This window comes from Apus apus, chromosome 3, assembly GCF_020740795.1.
Source record: "Apus apus isolate bApuApu2 chromosome 3, bApuApu2.pri.cur, whole genome shotgun sequence".
NCBI classification, from domain to species: domain Eukaryota; kingdom Metazoa; phylum Chordata; class Aves; order Apodiformes; family Apodidae; genus Apus; species Apus apus.
In genome coordinates this window covers 3541510-3559943 of record NC_067284.1, presented here as the reverse complement: position 1 = coordinate 3559943, position 18434 = coordinate 3541510, and the positions used below count along the sequence as shown (strand labels likewise).

Below are 18434 nucleotides of genomic sequence, written 5' to 3'. Positions count from 1 at the left end.
CACAGAACATGTGGGGATGTGCCATGGAATTGGATGCTGGGACTTGTGTTAGGCAAAATGTATAGTTCTAAACCAAGGCCCACACTAACTGCTTCAGAATGCCTTGACAAAGCTATAGTTATTTTGTTTTTTTCCAGGAATAAAGACATTTCACAAGGTCTACCACCCAAAATATCAACCCTTATTTTATAATGAAGACGAAAGATCTTTCTGAGAGCTACAGAAAGCCTGAAGCACTCCTGAATTATCACTTCCCTTTTTTAATATAAATCCATAATCACAGTCAGAGTCCAGTTCCTATTAGGGGCATAGTCTACCTATACAGACTATCTATTAGTGTGTAGAGTAACTACCACTCTGAGAATAGTCATAAAATTGAGGGTCTTAGGTCTCTGAATATTTACTCATCTGCTGAAAGCTGGTGACCAGGAGATGGGTTTTCATGATTATGGAGATACAAGGAGGGGAAAAAAGGAAACTGTGATTGATTTAAAATAAAAGAGGGGTGACAAAGCTGAGAACTTCCCTGTTCCTGCTTTTCCTTGCAGTTTGCTTCACTTGTCACAGTTCAAACGAAATGGCAAATGGGAAGGCAGGTCCTTTTCACTCAGAAGAAAACCCTACCTCTACAAAAAGGTGAAGCTGCCCGTGAGAGGTCTCATGAATCACAGCATTAAAGTGAGGGCTGATTGTTTCAGCACCGGAGCCCCTGGAGGAGATGGAAAAGGATAGGAACCTAGTCAGGGCTCTCAGAGAAGAATATCCTGGTGTAAAGCTAACAGAGATGGTTTCCACTGTAATTTCTCCTGCTTTGTTTGGGAGAAAAGCAAGTGATAGAGCTGTGGCACGATCCCCTTGGGATCTTAACCAGCTGTTGCAGGTTAAAGCAGCAGCTGAGACACATTAATGTCAAAGCTGGGACAGGTAAGACTGGGGGAATAACTGCCAGATGGCCTTTCTTTTTACCCAGTGCATCTTACCTGAGACCTGGAGCTATGTCTGTGAAACATGAGGATGACACACAGTTCTTGTAAGGTGACACGAACCAACACAACGTTAAACAACTGCTAATTATTATTACATAGGGTGTTGCATTTTTTGGCAATTTAACAAGTTTTGGTGAAATTGAGGATAACTTTATTTTTGCTATAAGTATGATGAAGTCTGTTCTTCTAGCATTCTTTTAAATAAAGGAAAATGGACAGTTTTAAAAACATTTGGCAGTTACTTAAAAATAAAACTGTGTTAAGTTTAGCTCTGAGCCCAAAACCCCCCTGCTTTTCTGAAATATTCCTGAAATTATAATGTAAATAAGGAAATGTACTGGCAGTGAGGAAGAAGTCCTTAAAAACGTTCCAAGCTCAAGACTGTTCTGAAACTTTTGCCACTGCTAATTATAATGCCCGTGTTCCATCATATTTCTACAACCAACTCTCCCCATTCAGCCAAGCTGCAATATTATTGATTTCTCTTGAACACATAAATCATCTCCACACCTAATTAAAAAATCTTTAATTTTTCTTTTTATCTGAAGTCTATAATGAAGTCTGCAAAAGATGTGTCTGAGCGAGAGACCAGAACTCAATATATGGATTTTTCTATGAGATGAAAAGCCCTGGAATTGAGTTGAGAACTATACAAGGTGAAGCACTGCTATCTGGTGGCCAAAAGGCACTTCTGATTTTTTCTGTCAGAGAAGACAATAGACTCTCAAAGATACATCCTTGGATAGCTGAGGTTTCATGATGCTGAGGTAGATTGTTAAATATTACTGTTAAACCCTCCTTTTTCTTCTTCCTTTTTTTCTAGTTCAGGTCTGTACTCAGCACCTCTCCCAGTTAAAGACACAACATTTGATGAGGAAGCTTATCAAAGGGAGAAAACTGCTTTGATCTTTTGGGTTAAAGGTAAGTTCATCTGTATATTCCACCAGTGACTTTTAAGTTGATTGAACTTTGCAATAGTAGTAACTTCCAATCAAGCAATCAGAAGCAAAACTTGTGCTCTTTATCTAATGCATTAACAAACAAGATCAGCTAAAATGACTGGCAGAAAATAAATAAATAAATGAGTCATCTATAAAAAGATGCTGAGAATTCATCTCCAAGATGTGTAAGTAATGTATTTAAATTTGGACAACTTTAACAAAAGAAATGTAGCCAGAGCATCGAGTGGAATTAATGAGAACTAATTTTAACTGGACCATTAAATTACTCTTGCGTTTAGCTGCTGATCTTGATCCATCTAAGCTTAAATATTTCAGGATCATCGGTTGCCAATGAGAACCGTTGGATCCTGTGCTCCCAACCAGCTCTTCACTCTCCTTGGCTGTACAGGGACTGGAGCTGATGACACCCTGTGGCCCATCCCAGGGTCTTCACCCATTTTAAGCTCAGGCTACAGTGCCTGCAGCTCTCAGCACTCACCTGGGTTACACCTACAGTATGAGTGGTTTTGGTTAAACCTCATCTGTGACCATGTTGTGCATTTATACATTGGAACCTGATCTTTTTTTCCAAGGACAACTTTGAAGGGACAAGTCTGACTTCCCAGTGGGTATTGACTAGCCCCTATATGCTGATCTATGCTGATAAATTTCTGGTGATAAGTTTCTTTGACGTCCTTTTTTTGTCCTGTGGATTTGGCCTTGAGAAACTCACAGGTCAATATTTTCTAATATGTAGGATAACTATCTTTGCATAAGCTGGGATGGCTTTTTTCTTCCTATGTCTTTAGCAGAAGGGTAAGAACTTGGAATATATGTTGAGGATTATATTCACTCTTCCAGTGTAGGGTTCATATTAAATGTGATGTTAGTAGAGCTTTTAATGGAGGGCATGACTGGTGGTACTGTAAATATGCACTTGGTAATAAATGTTGATTGGCTTCAACCATACATGTGTTCAGACATGAGCCTTGGTGCTGTTATCCAGACCCTCATTACACTTTCACTTCTATGTTGATCTGAGGCAAAAAACATAAGGCTGCTTAATTAGAGGTACATAGTTATGAAAGTAAGCAAAGCCACGAGACCTGGAATCATAAGCCTGGAAGTCTGAGCAGAAATGAAATTGTGGTTCCAGAAATAGTCTCAAGGAGAAGTGTTTAAGAGTTGCCACACAGGGATCTTTTGACTTCTGTGTAGTCTTCAAGGGACAGTGTCAGCACACACAGTGAGGTGTGGCTACAGATCTGCTTGAAAGCACACCTTTCTCCCTAAGTCAAACAAACTATTGGGTGACATCAATACAAACAAATTAAATGGCAGCAGAGCCTGTTCTTAGACCCTGAGGCCAACTGACATGTCTAGCCACATCTGTGCTATTAAACTCTCCTAGCCTCCAGAAAAGGGTGGCTGAATCAAAACTGTTGGTAGGTAGTTGTCCCTGGCCTGGGACAACCCCTGAATCATGCTCAGGAATTGCTGGAGATCGTGCTACTTGGTACAGGACACAGCCAAGACAGGGCTTTCCTTCAACTCATGAGTCATAATGTCAGATAACAGGTCTATGAACATGAAGAAGCAAAAAATATCAAAGGTCATTTTCTCCATCTTCTGATTTGAGGGAGTTTTGAACATAATTCTCAGAAAAGATCAGTGAAGGGTGTTTCACAGCCCATAGGCCTCCGGTTTGTTTGCCAAACTGTCTTTGCAGAATATTTCTCTTCATACAAAGTCTTCTTTGCTGCATAATGATTTGTTGCATCACCTTAGTAAAGCTCACAGGTAATGATGATGGCCAGATTTGTCACCAAGCGTTTACTGGCTGAAAATCTATCAAGCACGTTCCATTGAGGAAGAAGGAAGGGTAGATTTCTATGCACTTTTGTTGCTTTCTTTTTCACCTCTCAAACCTGTCTTGATTAGATCATGTTTTCCAAAGCAGCACACTCTACTCAAGCTGAGAGTTCAGCATTCGATGACTCTGTCGATGCAGCTTAGTGAGAACTTCGTCCATTTTGCAGCAACAGCTTCATAATGTTTGTGGTCTGATGCAATTTTAAGATTATCTTGCTCCATTTCCTAAACAATAGTGCAATGTTAGCACTTTTACCATGCCTCCTTCAATTTTCCTTCTGTGATAAGACTCATTACTAATTGCAGTTAGTGCAGCCAAGTTCTTTTCACCATTAGTTTGAGTCCTAGCTCTGTAAGTCTGTGATTTCTTCCACTGGAAATGAAATTCTGCTTTACCTCTCTTACCCACGGGTGAAAAGTTAGTTATCTTGATACAAGGCTACTACTTCACTCTGCTTCTCTTCTAACACATGAAAAAATGCTCACTGGAAATCTTTGCATCCTTAGTAGTTATTTTTTAACCACCATCATTAGTTTGTGACTGTTGGGATGTCTTCTGACAAACCAAAACAGAGAAGGTTGGAGCTGTTTATTTTAGAAGGCAAATATGATCAAGAAGTGGTCAAGTTCTGGAAGGTAGAGCAGCTCTTCCCCATTCATCATAGGGAAGTGAGTCTGAATATTTCATAATAGGAGAAGGGACCAGCCTAGGATTTGAAAAGGTGAACTGCTGAGAGAAACATCTCTAGTGTGTCACCAAGAGACTTCATGTACCTTTTAGGTGGTGAACCCTTTGTCACAGCACATGGTTAGGTGAGGTGCAGAGAAGGTGTGGTCAGTAGTTATCAGGACATCCAGAGTTTAAACAGCAACTGTTGCAAGGACACACTTCCCTGAAAGACAGATCAGCCCAGGTCTTCCTATGATGTGATTTACACATCTTTCATACTTCTGGAGCTGTGAAAGGATGAGACAGTTTATAAATGCTAATTAAGGCAGCTTTGTCCCTTAACTATAATGGAAGCAGAAGTACTTTGAGTAGTCTTTTCTTCTGCTTTTAAAAGCAAACCTGACACAAAACATGATTTTTAAAAAAGAAAACTTTAATTGTACACAGATGGAGGAACAGTCTAAATTTCCTCATTGGAAATTAATTACATTAGACTTGCATGCATGTATCTTGAATTCATTGCTATCAATTAGAGAAGGGAACGTTATATTCTAAATAGTAGAGCCATTAATCTGAAAATAATACAGAGGAAACAAAGAAGTAAACAAATAATTCAAACTAATTAACATTTGCTCATGGAATGTGTAGTTTTATGGCTAATAAGTAAGGTGCAAATAACAAATGCTTAATTGATTGCTTCTCCTTTTTATTGCATTTGCCACTGGCTGTTAGTAGTAGCCAGATAAATCCTAGGACAGGAATGAAAATGAGCAGGACCTGAGCATGTTCTCTGCAGAATGAATGGAAGTCTGAAAGCTTGGCTTAGGAAACAGAATATTAACTTTTCCTACAAACAACCAACAACCAACAACCCACCCCCCCAAAAAAAAAAAAAAAAAAAAAAAAAGATCATGTTTTAGATAATTGGCAAGCAGGAAAGTGAGGGAAAAACAAATAAACAAATCTCATTGCAAACGTTTAATCAAATTGGGGAGTTGAAGGATTGCAGTGGAACTGTGGAGCCTGTAATCTGGGAGTAGCTGGATTTAATACTGAAGGAAGTTACTCACATTTTCTTAGCCACTGATGTAACAATGATTTTCCCTGGCAAGGAAGCTTCGTATTTCTGGTTTAGGTGGGTCACCCTGCTCTGACTTATTAGGGCAGCCTCTATCAGCTTCTTTAGCACTGGTCAGAGCAGTCTGCACCTCCATTTGCTTTCTCATTATGGCTCAATGTAGCCTTCTACTCAAAAAGAAGATGGGCAGACAAAAGCCAAATTAGTCAGGTAGTGAAAAGGATGGGGGGGGGGGGAGAGAAAGAAGGCTGCTTTAGCAAGTGTGTGTGCCTCCATTACTTAAAGAAAAATAAAACTGTAGCTGAAACTCATCCACTTCACTCATCTAATTGTCCATCATTGTCAAAGATGAGTGTTCAAGGAACAAGGAGGCTGCAAGCAAAGGTGCTTCGTGGCACCTCTCTCACTTCTGGAAAGACATTCTCTGGCAGGACACCAAGGTGGCTGCAGGAAAAAGTGGAGAGAAGTTCATAGTGCAGATGTTCTTACAAGAAATGAAATAGCAACACAAAGACAGGGCAAGCAGAGAGAGACAGGGTCAAGTTTCAGCACACGTGGCAGTTGGAGGCATTAAAGGTATCCTAAAGAGAGCAAACCCAATGTTTTCTAGTAAAAATGGCACAGTAGATGACACGAGTAAACATGTCAGAAAGGGAAACCAGTTTAGAGCAGTGTGCCAACTGGAAAGGCAGCAGAGGAAGGGCCAGGAAAAGAGCTTCTGCTGCATGAGAGATTAGCTTTTGGAGGTGTGCTTTAGAGAAAGAAATGGGAGGATTATTTGGTCACAGACTGGATGCAAGCAACAAACTGGATTAATGGTCTCCAGACTATGGACTAAGAAAAGCAAACATCTAAGTAGTCATAATAGGTGTGTGTAATACTGGAAAAGGTGCATTAGCACTCAGGGAGGTTTAGGTAATTATTCAAATGAATAGGAGCAAATGTAAAGGTGGTGCTCACACAGGGACACTCTGTGTTCTCAGGCTGTGTAACTATGCACAGAACACTGTCCAAGCCCCTCCTCAGTACACCTTGAAGTGAGCAGTGTAATTTAAAAGGCCTGTGGCTCCCACAAGGTAATGCTGAGGCTAAATCTGCAGTGACAAATAATCTGGTGAGATGTGAATTGCTGAATGTCAGTCAGAGCTACTCACAGGGCCAGAACAGCAACATGGTGCTCCTGATTTTATTTTGAGATGCAACGAGTGTCAGCAGATCTATCCCTGTCACTTGACTGGCCTTGCAGGAAAATAAAGGTAAGAAAAAACCCTCAGCAGAAGGGAGGGACTTCTCCATTACAGATTCTGACATACAGGTCAAAAGCTATTAAGAATTTTCCCTGGGAGCTATTAAAACTAAAAGACTGGTCTCCTTGTGAGCGAATGTCATACATTGAAATACACAAACTGAAAACCATAAACACTAGAGGAATTACCCTTCTTCCACAGGAGATGACTGCACTGAAAAAAAGAAGAAGCAGTTCTATAAGAATAGCCATGGGAAGGAGAACACATCTTGGTCAGACTCATTTCTCACTCAAACTTCAGAAGCAGACATAGAGCACCACGAATCCACCAGAGAGAAATAGTCGCTGTTTCTTACCGAAGTTGAAGCTTTTGACTGTATGTTGCTTAAGTGTATTATGATTTAAAAAAAAAGAAAAAGAAAAAGCTTCAAATCCGCTGAAAGCAGCTTAAAAAAAAACCCGTGTTCGTCAGGTACACGCCTGACCAGCCTGCAGCAGCCTCTTGAGAGCTTGTGGCAGCGTTGAAAGGGAGCTGTTCGCTGCCATCTGATGGCAGACTGGAAGAAGAGCAAAATAAGACTCTGGTCTTCACCCCGCCGGGATGTTTTGGTTACAACTACGCCTTGATGTATTTAAAATAAGACTAACGAACATTAACTTCATTTTTTGAATTTTTGGTCATTAAAAAAAAATGAAAATGCACTTCATGACCCTCGTTGGGAGCTGCCAAGATGTCACACAACTGGAGCACAAATCTTTAATGCCCCTTTTTACCCTGTGGTGTGGAGAGGATCTGATGGCAAGGAGACCTATGTGACACTGAAATGTCCTCAACAGTCCAGAGCTGGATGAATCCTAACAAAAACCTTGGAAAAAGGATCTGCTTTTGTGACCAAGACATAATGGGAACATGACACATCTAACTAGTACAACTGGAACAGTTGCCCATCTGGCTGTACTAGGAAATGAAGCAAGCAGGACAGAGGTGATGTCTCTGTGTGGAGCTGTGCAATGAGGAGATAAATCAGATGCCTGCTCATGACATCTAAGTTACGTCTCCTCTGTGACTGGAGAGGGACCTGTTTGAGTGCCACCCTATTAACCTTCTGAAAACTGTAAGGCCACAGGAAAGGATGAACTGATCACTTTCTGGTTTTGTAGGATGCCACTAAATCCTCGTATTTGAAGAATATAAAAGACAGAGTGACTTTAGGCACATCCTTTACCTTGCTTTTCAATATGAAGGTGCAATAAAGATGTATAATGCCAGAATAACCTAGAAAGGCACTAATAGCTATAAACTTTTTTTACTAAGGGTAAGTTATCTGCACTGTTAGCAAAGTTAGAGCATGACTTTAATCCTGCCAGAGACAAACCAAATACTAAGGGCTATTAAAAAAGCGGGGTGTATGGAAAGCTAGGTTTGGGGTTTCTTTGTTGTGGTTTGGGTGAGAGTTTTTTTCCCCTGCAGAGGAGGTGGCATTTCTGCTCAGGGAATCCCCCACTGCTGAGACATTCATTTCTGTTCTTACTCACTGTGTGCCACTATGAATGCAAGAAAGTTATTCTTGCCAACATTTTTTTTCCCCTCGAGAAGGTGCATGTGTGCTTTAAGACACATGGAGGGAAAATGCTAAGAAGCTAACAGCTATATTCCCAACTAAAATCAGTCAGAATCTCAGAACCGGGCACTGAAGCACTCAAAATATATAAAGATGTCCACAGCTTCCTTCCCAGTGAGGTTTTTAAGGGGGGGAAATAGCTTTGCTAAGGAATTGCTCCGTTGCAGAATATTCCTGACATAAACCCCTCTCATTCAAACGTTTTATGACAAAGTTCATACAGGTGTAAAACTAAGCAATCACTTCTAATGCCTGTGCTTATTGCACAGCTGCTGTGCAGCAGTTGCTCCACGGTTATATCACTTGCCATATTTGCTGAGAATGTTCTAAGGGCTAGTCAGGGGTGGTGATGGGCATTTTAAAGCAGAAGCTTTACAGCTTTAGAGCAGAAGCTGCACTTCAGAGCTGAAGAGCTCTTTCCATCTGCCAGAATTACCCTGGACCTCCTACAGCCACTGACATCAGGGCAAGATGCTGCCAATCTGATGGAGCTGCACGTTGTACCTGTTTTGTAGGGATATGGAGAATTTTCCCCATGCTGAGCAGAGCATTCAGAAGAGAGAGAGGTTGATGCACGACGAAGAGAAAGCTGGGAGAAGACAGGAGGGATGGACCTTTCCCAGTTTCTGAACTGCAAAAGGAAAAAGAGATCATGGATCAGTAGTGGAGGCGTGGAGTGGGAAAGGGAAATGGAATGTGAAGAAAGCAACAAAGATGAAGGAGGAGAAACCCAGGACGCAGAGGGCGGGCTGGATTGGCACCGGGACCAAGCCTTTCACAGCAGCCTGTGTTGGGGAAACGCCTGCTGGAGGCATTTCCCCAGGGAGAGGATTCCACGGGTCCCCGGTTTGGGCGTTGGGGCAGAGCCTGGGGGGCTGGAAAGCTGGGCTGCCCCTTGGCCGGGAGGCAAGGCAAGGCACGTGGAGTGTTGCAAAGGGAAAAAACAAAGGTGCGAGGAATCTAAACAGACAGGAGAAGGCTTGATGTAACTCCGGAGGGCCCCGACGGAGACATCTGGAGCGGGAAAACCCCGGCCCAGCTGCTGCCCCGGCCACCCCCGCAGCCAAACCCGCTCCCCCGCACACACACACACACAGAACCGCCGGCGGCTGAAAAAAAAAACAACAAAACACAACAAAAAAAGCAAGACACCGCTAAAAATACCCGGCGGGGAAAGCCCGGGCCCTCCCTTCGGGCCCAGCCCCGGCAGAGGGCGCCGGGCCCGGGCGGAGGCGGCTCCTCCTCCTGCTGCGAGAGGCGGCGGCGGCAGCAGGCCCGGGCCCCCGGCGCCGGCAGGATCCAGGTAACCGCGCTTCCCCGAGCCCCGCCAAAGGCTCCCCGAGCCCCGCCGAGCCTCCGGGCAGCCGCGGGGCCCGGGCAGCCGCGGGGCTGGGTCAGGCCTAGGGCGGCGGGCGGAGGCCGGGCCTGCTCCCGCGGCCTGCGCTGAGGCCCCGCCGGGCCCTCCGGCGGCCTGACCGGCGGGGCGGGCAGCGGCCCCGGGACGGGCAGCGGCCCCGGGGCGGTGTGAGGGGCTGCGGGGGCAGGGCTGCTCGCTTCGGAACCCGCGTCCGGCCTTCAGGGCCCCGGGGCGGGAGGGCTGCGGCGGGAGGAGGCCTGGGCCTTGGGGAGGGGGGGGCTGCTGCGGCCGGCCCGGCAGGGGCAGAGCGGTGGGAAGAGGTAATAATAATAATAATGGTCCACAGCTTCAAATAACTCTTCTGGGAGTTTGCTTCCCTCCCCACCCCGGGCTGGGGTGGGGGGGAGGCGTTAAGTCTGGTGTGTCTGGTGTTTACAAATAGGTAAAGGGGGAGTGTCGGGAAGATGGAGTTAAGCTTTTTTTAGTGATGACCAGTGATAGGACAAGGGGTAATGGGTGCAAATTGGAGCATAGGAGGTTTAAGGTGAATATCAGGAAAAGCTTCTTTCCTGTGAGAGTGACAGAGCCCTGGGACAGGCTGCCCAGAGAGGTTGTGGAGTCTCCTTCTCTGGAGACATTCAAACCCACCTGGACACGTTGCTGTGTGATGTGCTCTGGGTGACCCTGCTCTGGCAGGGGGGATGGACTGGGTGATCTTTCGAGGTCCCTCCCAACCCCTAGGATTCTGTGATTCTGTGAGGGGTTGCACCAGCCCGAAGTTGCAGCTACCTTGTCGTGGATTTGAAGTTCACATATTCGGATTTTAAAAAAGCAAAAAAAAAGAAAAAAAAAAAAGTGGAGGGACTTGTGGTTATGTTTAGATGGCAAATAATTGCCCTCCTTGATTTTTATTTCCCGACCACAAGAACCCCTCGTTCAGATTTTTTTGAGGAGTTCATTTGGGTGCAGGGAAAACAAACTCCAGCCCCAGGAAGAGGGCAGGTGTTTCTGCTTGTGTCAGGCCATGATAAAAGCCAGTGCTCCACTTACCTCGGAAGGAGTTTAAGTCAGTTTCTAAGGGTGTTGAAAGAAATCTGGGAGGCTTCAGGGGGGCGTTTCCACCTGTTTCTGCCAGGTTAGAGATGGCTCTAGAAGGGAGCAGCACCGGGGAGCTTGCACATGAGACTTGTTGCCAGTGTCCTTGCTGCAATGTGCCCTTGTGGCCAGGAAAGCCAGTGCCATCCTGGGATGTATCAAGAAGAGCGTGTCCAGCAGGTTAGGAAGGTTCTGCTGCCCCTCTGCTCTGCCCTGGGGAGGCCTCCCCTGCAGCACTGCGGGCAGGTCTGGGCTCCCCAGTTCCAGAAGGACAAGAACTACTGGAGAGAGTCCAGCACAGGGCACTGAGATGATCAGGAGACCAGAGCAAAGGCTGAGGGAGCTGGGTCTCTTCAGCCTGAAGAACAGGAGATTGAGACCTTATCGATGCTTAAAAACATCTGAAGGGTGGGTGTCAAGAGGATGAGATCAGATTCTTTCCAGTGGTGCCCAGTGACAGGAGAAGGGGCAGGGGGCACAAAGTGGAACACAGGAAGTTCCATCTGAAGATGAGGAAGAACTTCTTTCCTGTGAGGGTGATGGAGCCCTGGGACAGGCTGCCCAGAGAGGTTGTGCAGTCTCCTCTGGAGATATTCAAGACCCACCTGGACGTGATCCTGTGCAGTCTGCTGTAGGTGAACCTGCTTTAACAGGGGGTTGGACTAGCTGATCTGCAGAGGTCCCTTCCAACCCCAACCGTTCTGTGATCCTGTGTCAGTCCAGTACACAGAGCAGTGTTACTTCTCCTGAACTCTCCCCTGAAGCTGGGGGGCAGCTGGAGAAGCAGGGCAGCACTGTGCAGCATTCTGCTGTGCGGGAGTCTTGTGGTCTGAGCACAGGCTGGAGTTGAGCAGCTTTCTGTTAGCCAGCAACCAGACTTCCCTGTGCTCCTCACTAGCTTGGTTTCTGTGTCTTCTGTGAATTGTATTTCAGGTCCAGGGAGGAAAATGCCACAGATGTGTTTGGACAGCTGATAGGAAATACTGGAAAAGGAATGACAAATGGAGTGTTCCACTGGGGTTTATAGTGTTTGTTTTTCATCTGATATTTTTAGCTCTGAGTAATGGTGGGCAGTGTATGAGAAAGGCAGATCATAAAGCCTTTTTAGATGAGGCACTGCTCTCTAGGGAACTAGATAATCATACTTTTGTAGCAACTGTTATGCCAAACCTGATCAAATCCTTCCAGTAGTTAAAGCAGTTGCTCATTTTTAGGTATGAATGTTTGTTTTATTTTAGGGCATGCTATGACTGGCTTCAGGCTCCCCATCACTACTTTTAGAAAACTAAATGTTTGGTTTGGACTGTGGGAGAAATTCCCCTCGAATAAACTGTCTCTCTCTTGGAGGAGAAGCATATTCTGTAGCTGTCAAGCAAGCACAGTCAACTACAGAAGATATTTCAGCTTTTCCCCAGTAAAAAAACTCTGTGCACTAAGACTTTCTCCAGAGTATCTCTCAGTACTTTCTCTGCGGAACAAAAGTACCAAAAGCTCTAAAAGGAGCACACAAACTGTACAAGAGGAAGAGGAGGATGAAGATGAAGAGGAAAACTATTTGGAAGATGAATATGAAAATGACCCCAACATAGTAAAAGATTATAAGGATCTTGAAAAAGTTGTGCAGTCTCTTCGATACGATGTGGTCATTAAGGCTGGTCTGGACATTGCAAGAAAGTAAGTATGGAAGAAACAATCTGTTGACATGAGGGGTGTGTCATGCACCTAAAATTTGAGTTTTGATACTGTTTTATTGCTGGAATAACTCAGTGATTGGGGTTTTTTGGTGTAGCTGTTTTGACTGTCTCAATACAAGTTTTGGATGTATGTATGGGTGTTTTTTGTTTCTCCTCACCTCCCTTAAAACAGCCATTTTTCTGCTTTTCTCTGTCTGCAATATGTCTGAGATTGCTGAGGAGGCATTTTCTATCAGTCACCTGAAGAAAATGCAAAATATTGCACTAAGTAATACAAAAAAGATTAGTTTGAGATCAAGGAAGTAAAATAATAGGCTGCTTAATGGCTGTAGAAAGAGGCAATGCTGAGTAGAAACGTGACGTGCTAGGGCAACCAGGTAAATGTGCAGTCTATGAATATAGGACAATGTTTGATCTAATGCAAACTACAGAAGCCTTATATTGCAGTCTTGTTAGAACAGAATATTAGTAAAATAATGAGTATAACCTGATAACTTAAAAATTGTTAGACTGGTGCAGGAAAGGGGACATTATTCATAGTCAGGAAACTGGTCTTTAGAAACAGCTTTTGATTGTTTGCACCTGTGGCACAGAGCAACTATCATCTGTTATTTCATTTAATATCTATGAAAGGCTTTTTCTTCCAGTTGAAGTCTGTCTTGACCTTAAATAGAGGTATCCTTTATGTGCAAATTAAGAGTTGTGGAAATGTGCCTGTCACATGGGTGGTGTTCTTGTGTATCTGCAAAGAAACAATTGCATTTGTTCTGCTGCACCCTGTAAATGCAATAAAACCTTGTTTTTCTTCAGTAAAGTAGAAGATGCATTCTACAATAATGAACTCAGGCTGAATGGAGGAAAACTATGGAAGAAAAGTAGAACTGTAAGACTTTTTAAAATTTCCATCTTTTAATCCAGTACAAGAAAATAACTGAGGCATGACCTCTTCTTCACCTTCCTTTTATTTGGGTCAGAAGAGCTAACCACTAAATGGCTCTGCAAAGGTGAATGAGCAGCATTGCTACCACCACTGCCAGCTTTGTGTGTGTGTGTGTGTGTGTCTGTGATTCCCTGGGTAAGACATTCTTCCCTGAGGCAGACTTGGTGGTTTTTAGAAGGTAAAATCTTAAGGCTGCAAGTCAGGAGGAGGCGGATGGTAGAAAGGACAGAACTTTGTAAAGTGCTGAAGGAAGTGATGATAGATGAGAGGCTAGTGGAGTAGGAATGATTAAATCTTGAGATACTGGTGGAGCAGGCACATGATTAAAGGAGAAAGATTGATGGTAGAAAGGGTTTGAAACTGGGGTAGCTCAGGAAGGGTTATTTTATCTATAGAAGAGCACACAGGAACACAGTTAGGGGAGGAGCCTGGAGGGCTGCAGGCCATACTGGTTCCCAGCAGAGCTCACCAGGATGGTGACAAAACATACTTCTGCCCTCCCTTTGTGTCAAGGTGATCCTAGGTGGTGGTTACTGTCATTAAAAGGCAGCAAGAAGAGAAGTTTTAATTCCTTATCCCCTGAAGTTAAGGCTTGTTTCTTTTATTTTGTCTCTTTTGGAAGGAACATGAGCAGTTGACCAGCACTTTGTTTTTTTAAAGCACTTCAAATGCTTTTAAAGGAAGGAGGGAAAACTTTGCATTTTGCTGGTTTTTTTTTGTCTGTGTTGATACAAAAAGATTGGCATCCTTCAGGAAAAAAAACCCACCATAATAGATGACACCTTTTTCACAGAGTTAGGTGTCAGTTGTAGAACAGGGTAATGCTCTTGGCAGAGAAGTTTAATGAGACATTTAATTGCTTATTGCCAGGGCTTCCCTAGAAGCATCTGTAATGGGTCCAGTATTGCCTGCCTTTCTGCTGTCCTGTGAGATGAGAATATTGAATGGAAAGGAGCAAAATTAAAATTGGACATAGACTTTGGGGCTTTCTTTTCCCCAGGGAATGTTTATAATCACTCATCTTTTTGTTTCCAGGTGAAAATTGGTGACACGCTGGATCTGATAGTTGGTGAAGATAAAGAGACAGGAACTGCTGTGGTTATGCGGGTGGTCTTAAAAAAAGCATCTAACAAAACTGAGAGTGAAAAATACAAAGTGATTTTGAGGCGTTGGAAAAGCTTAAAAGTGCCCAAACAGGATGTACTTAAGTAACAAGGGGTTGCATGTGGCAGCTTAAGATCTTTTGCAGAAGAGTCTCTTTGTTGTTCAATATGAATTTTGGTTAAACAAAATTGACAGTACCCTTTTTTAAGGGTTTGTGTTGGAATGTGATCCCCCTCTGCTGTGTACATCAATATTCATGCAACAAGCCTGTCACTGTTTGCTGTTGGTTTTGTTTCATGGTACCGTTGGGATGAAAGATCCAGGCAATTTCCTTCCAGAAGTTATATATAATGAACCAATAAAGACTAACTTGATCGGTGGTTAATTGCTGCCTAGTTTTGTTAATCAGAAAGGTTACCTTAAAACTGACATCACAACAGGCCAGAACTGCTTTCTGGGTTTTGTACCTAGGTTCATGAAATAGTTAAGGATAATAGGGATGAAAAACCTAGTTATGTAAAGTTGCTTCCTGTTTAATTATTGGATTTATCTTGGTTAAGGGTCCCAACTCTGTGCTCACTTACACTGCTGCTACACCAAGAAAGCAAAGGACACTGGTTGCAGCTCCCTTTTGCTGAGCAGGAACCTTCATGGGAACAGAGAATGAGTTATGGCAGATACTCTGCTCCCATGGAGAAGCAGATCAGTGGGGAGACACGTGTAGTTCTGCTGATTTTTACCATTTCAGTAGCCGTGCAAAAGAAAACGAAATCTCGGGTTTGTCGCGTATTGGGCTTCAGGTGGCATTTAAGGGAGTGTGTCATACTTGGTGGTGTGAAGGTCTGAGCAAAGGTCAGACCAGGCTGTGATGGAAAGCTCATGTCTGTGTTGCTACAGGAAAACACTGTCTCTGAGGGCAGGTGCCTCAGGAGTCACTGCTGGTGATGTTGAAGGCATGCTTCTCCCAACCCAAGCAGTTTGTTGGTTGAACTGTGGCACAGCTGGAATTTTTGCTGTGTTTCCTTGTGTTCAGGCAGCCCCATGCAGATGCATGTCTACAGAAAAACTGGCCAGTAGGATTGGGTAGCTACTGTTCAGTCAGTTCATACTCTGTTCCCTGCCTAGTCTGCTAAGTCCAGAGGGAAGAAGATAGCTCAGAGCAGGCTGCTGGGGCATAGCTCTGGGACTCTTTCCCTTGGGTAAACTTAAGGAATGCTCTGGGGCTTGGGGAGATAGCCAAGGTACACACACAAATAAATTAAGTGCCTAAGATAAAACCAAGAGCAACAAAAAGCCAACACTTGCTTGGCATCCAGGACGAGCAGGGAAGTTGCATCCCTGAAAGCCGTTGACATAAGAGCACAAGCGGGGTAATTTATTGAGTTGGACAATATAAATACAACATTACACCAAAACCTTAGATGGGAATGTCTAAAAAGCCTATTGGAAAGTAAAGTAGACAAGAGGTTGCAATGAAGACCTAGTTCTCTCCTGGTGATGACTGAGAGACTTTTTGCCAAGGCCTGTATTGACAGAACAAGGGCCAAGGGTTTTACTCTGAAAGAGGGTCGAGTTGTTTAGCTTGGATATAAGGAAGAAATGAGGGTGATGAGACACTGGAACAGATTTCTCAGAGAAGCTGTGGATTCCTCATTCCTGGAAGTGTTCAAGGCCGGATCAGATGGCACTCTGAGCAACCTGATCTAGTGGGAGGTGTCTGTGATCACCGCAGGGAGGTTGGGCTAGATGACCTTTTAATGGTCTCTTCCAACCCAAACCATTCTATGATTCTGTGCCTGCCATCAAAAACCAGCTCTTCAGTAGTGGCCAGGCAAAGGTGGAAACAGCTTTCATAGGTTGCAAGTGTTGATCCAGTAGTGGAATCAGCAAAGAAAAGGGACAGAGAGGCAGGCTTCCCAAGGAGCCTTGTGATGGGAGACAGCCTCTGGAGTCAGGATTGAACTAGTTGGGAGAGAGAACTGCACCTGTTGGCTTCAGAAAAAAAAGCTTAAGTCACAGGCAGGGTGATCTCAAGAGGAAAACTGTAAGGGAAGGTAAGTAGCTGTTCTGCTTGGCTACACAGACCTGTCTGGGGAAGCTGCTGTGGTGCTCAGACCCCTTTACTGGGGCCTGGCAGTGCTGAGTGCTTGTTCCTGCAGCTGTTGCACATGTGGGCAGTGAGCTAAAGCAAGGCAAGGATTCCTTCATGGCTGAGGTGATGCCAGGCAGGCCAGCCAGCTGCCTTCTAGGGGTTGTGTGGTTTCTCTAATGGCACAGCAGAGCAGGACAATGTCCCTCAGCACCTCTGCTCAGCAGCTGTGCCCACTGGCACACGTGGGCTGAGGGGTGCACAGGGGCTGCATGGGAGCCACACAGATCTGGGTACTGCTCAAGATAAAAATGACTGGGTTTCCAGCACTTGAGTATTCAATGCACACACAGACAAGCCTGTCGAGGAGACCCTGGGTTTTTTTCTTAGAATAAAGAGAGAAAGGAAGCAAGAGGGACAGGGGACAGCATTACATGACATAAAGACACACTCATAGGTTTTACACAAGGGATCAAATCTCCAGGGACTTGAGGGACTTAGTCCTACCTGACAGGTTAGCTCAGGCTTTTCTTTCCACAGGGAACGTTTTTAGGCCTTGCCTAACACACACTGCCTCATGAGCTAACTGAAGTGGTACCTCCCCAAAAATGTCAGGATTAAAGGAGTGTTTGGCCTCCCAGGGAAGTGAGCACTAACACACATCACTACAAAATGCCTCTGGAAACAATGACAGTTGTTTTCCCATAATTACATTTATGAAGGAAATTGGGAATGATTACTTGACATTTGCATGTGTGTGGAGATAATAATGAGCTGATCTTCCTCCAGTCTTAAGCAATCACAATTTATTTTGTTTCCAGCTATTAACATAAATTCTAGTGTAACTGGACACACAGTGATTTTTGCCTGTTTTTTGACTGGGAAATCACATTTTAAAAAAGAAGGAAAACCTAGTTAAAACCCAAACAACAGGTTTATTCCATTCATATTTGCCTTTGGTGGAGGGAGACTGGGTAGAAGTAGGAAAAGAACATGTCATATTCTCCAGAACAGTGTTACTTCCCTTCTATTACAGCTCTTCCCTTCCTGTGAGGATCAAAGTTCTTTCAGAACTGTTAAGGAAAGAAAAATGCTCCATGGGGACCACAGCCCCATCCTGGTACAGATCAGGAGATGCAGTGAGCAGGTCAGCCTATGTCAGGCTTTTCTGGCCACTAACTAGAAAAGATAGCATGTAGAAAATGACACAAATGAAAAGGAAAATGCTGGATGAAAATAATACAGTGTAAGGGCTAATCTCCTGCCAGTCTGATTAAGGCATGAGGGAAATGTTGTGGATATGATGGAGTTTTGATTTCCTTGGGAGTCACCTGCTTCCAGCACTGGGACTGGCCAATCCAGGGCAGCTCCTTCAGCCAGTGCTCTGCTGCAGGAGAGAAGACCTCTCAAAACAGGGTTTCTGTCAGCTGTGGCAAGGTGAATAATGAGTATTATCTGTTCTGGGAGAATTCTGTCAGAAATGAAGACTGTCACTGCCAGAAAAAAACTAGATGAATTATCATGGAGGGAGTAAAATTGGGATTTTGAATGCAGTTACTACTAGGAATTTATCTATCTTGGTATTTACTACTACAAAAAAGTAGATAGAAAATATTGGAGGGGTTTCTCCCTTTTTATGTTTTTCTTAGCATGGACAATTTTAGGAGAGAATTAAGAGAGGGAACTAACCCATCACTTCAGCTATTAATTTTAAACAACTCCAAGCACATTTAGAAGGAT

At 44.0% G+C, this 18434-nt stretch overlaps 1 protein-coding gene across 1 annotated transcript; it reads left to right on the top strand.

The window, feature by feature from the left end:
- Positions 1 to 9607: 9607 nt before the first annotated feature.
- On the top strand, positions 9608 to 14990 carry MTRES1 (mitochondrial transcription rescue factor 1). The gene is made up of 4 exons (XM_051613182.1): positions 9608 to 9718; positions 12106 to 12541; positions 13372 to 13444; positions 14537 to 14990. Exons 2-4 carry the CDS (start codon positions 12114 to 12116, stop codon positions 14711 to 14713), a joined length of 678 nt encoding a protein of 225 aa, XP_051469142.1. The 5' UTR covers positions 9608 to 9718; positions 12106 to 12113; the 3' UTR covers positions 14714 to 14990.
- Positions 14991 to 18434: the final 3444 nt, after the last annotated feature.

What these genes read in the sequence shown, in the direction of transcription:
- MTRES1 (XM_051613182.1), top strand. Translation starts at nt 12,114, where the DNA reads ATGACTGGCTTCAGGCTCCCCATCACTACTTTTAGAAAACTAAATGTT. An exon ending in GGTCTGGACATTGCAAGAAA is followed by an intron (nt 12,542 to 13,371) that starts GTAAGTATGGAA and finishes GTTTTTCTTCAG; the next exon opens with TAAAGTAGAAGATGCATTCT. An exon ending in TATGGAAGAAAAGTAGAACT is followed by an intron (nt 13,445 to 14,536) that starts GTAAGACTTTTT and finishes TTTTGTTTCCAG; the next exon opens with GTGAAAATTGGTGACACGCT.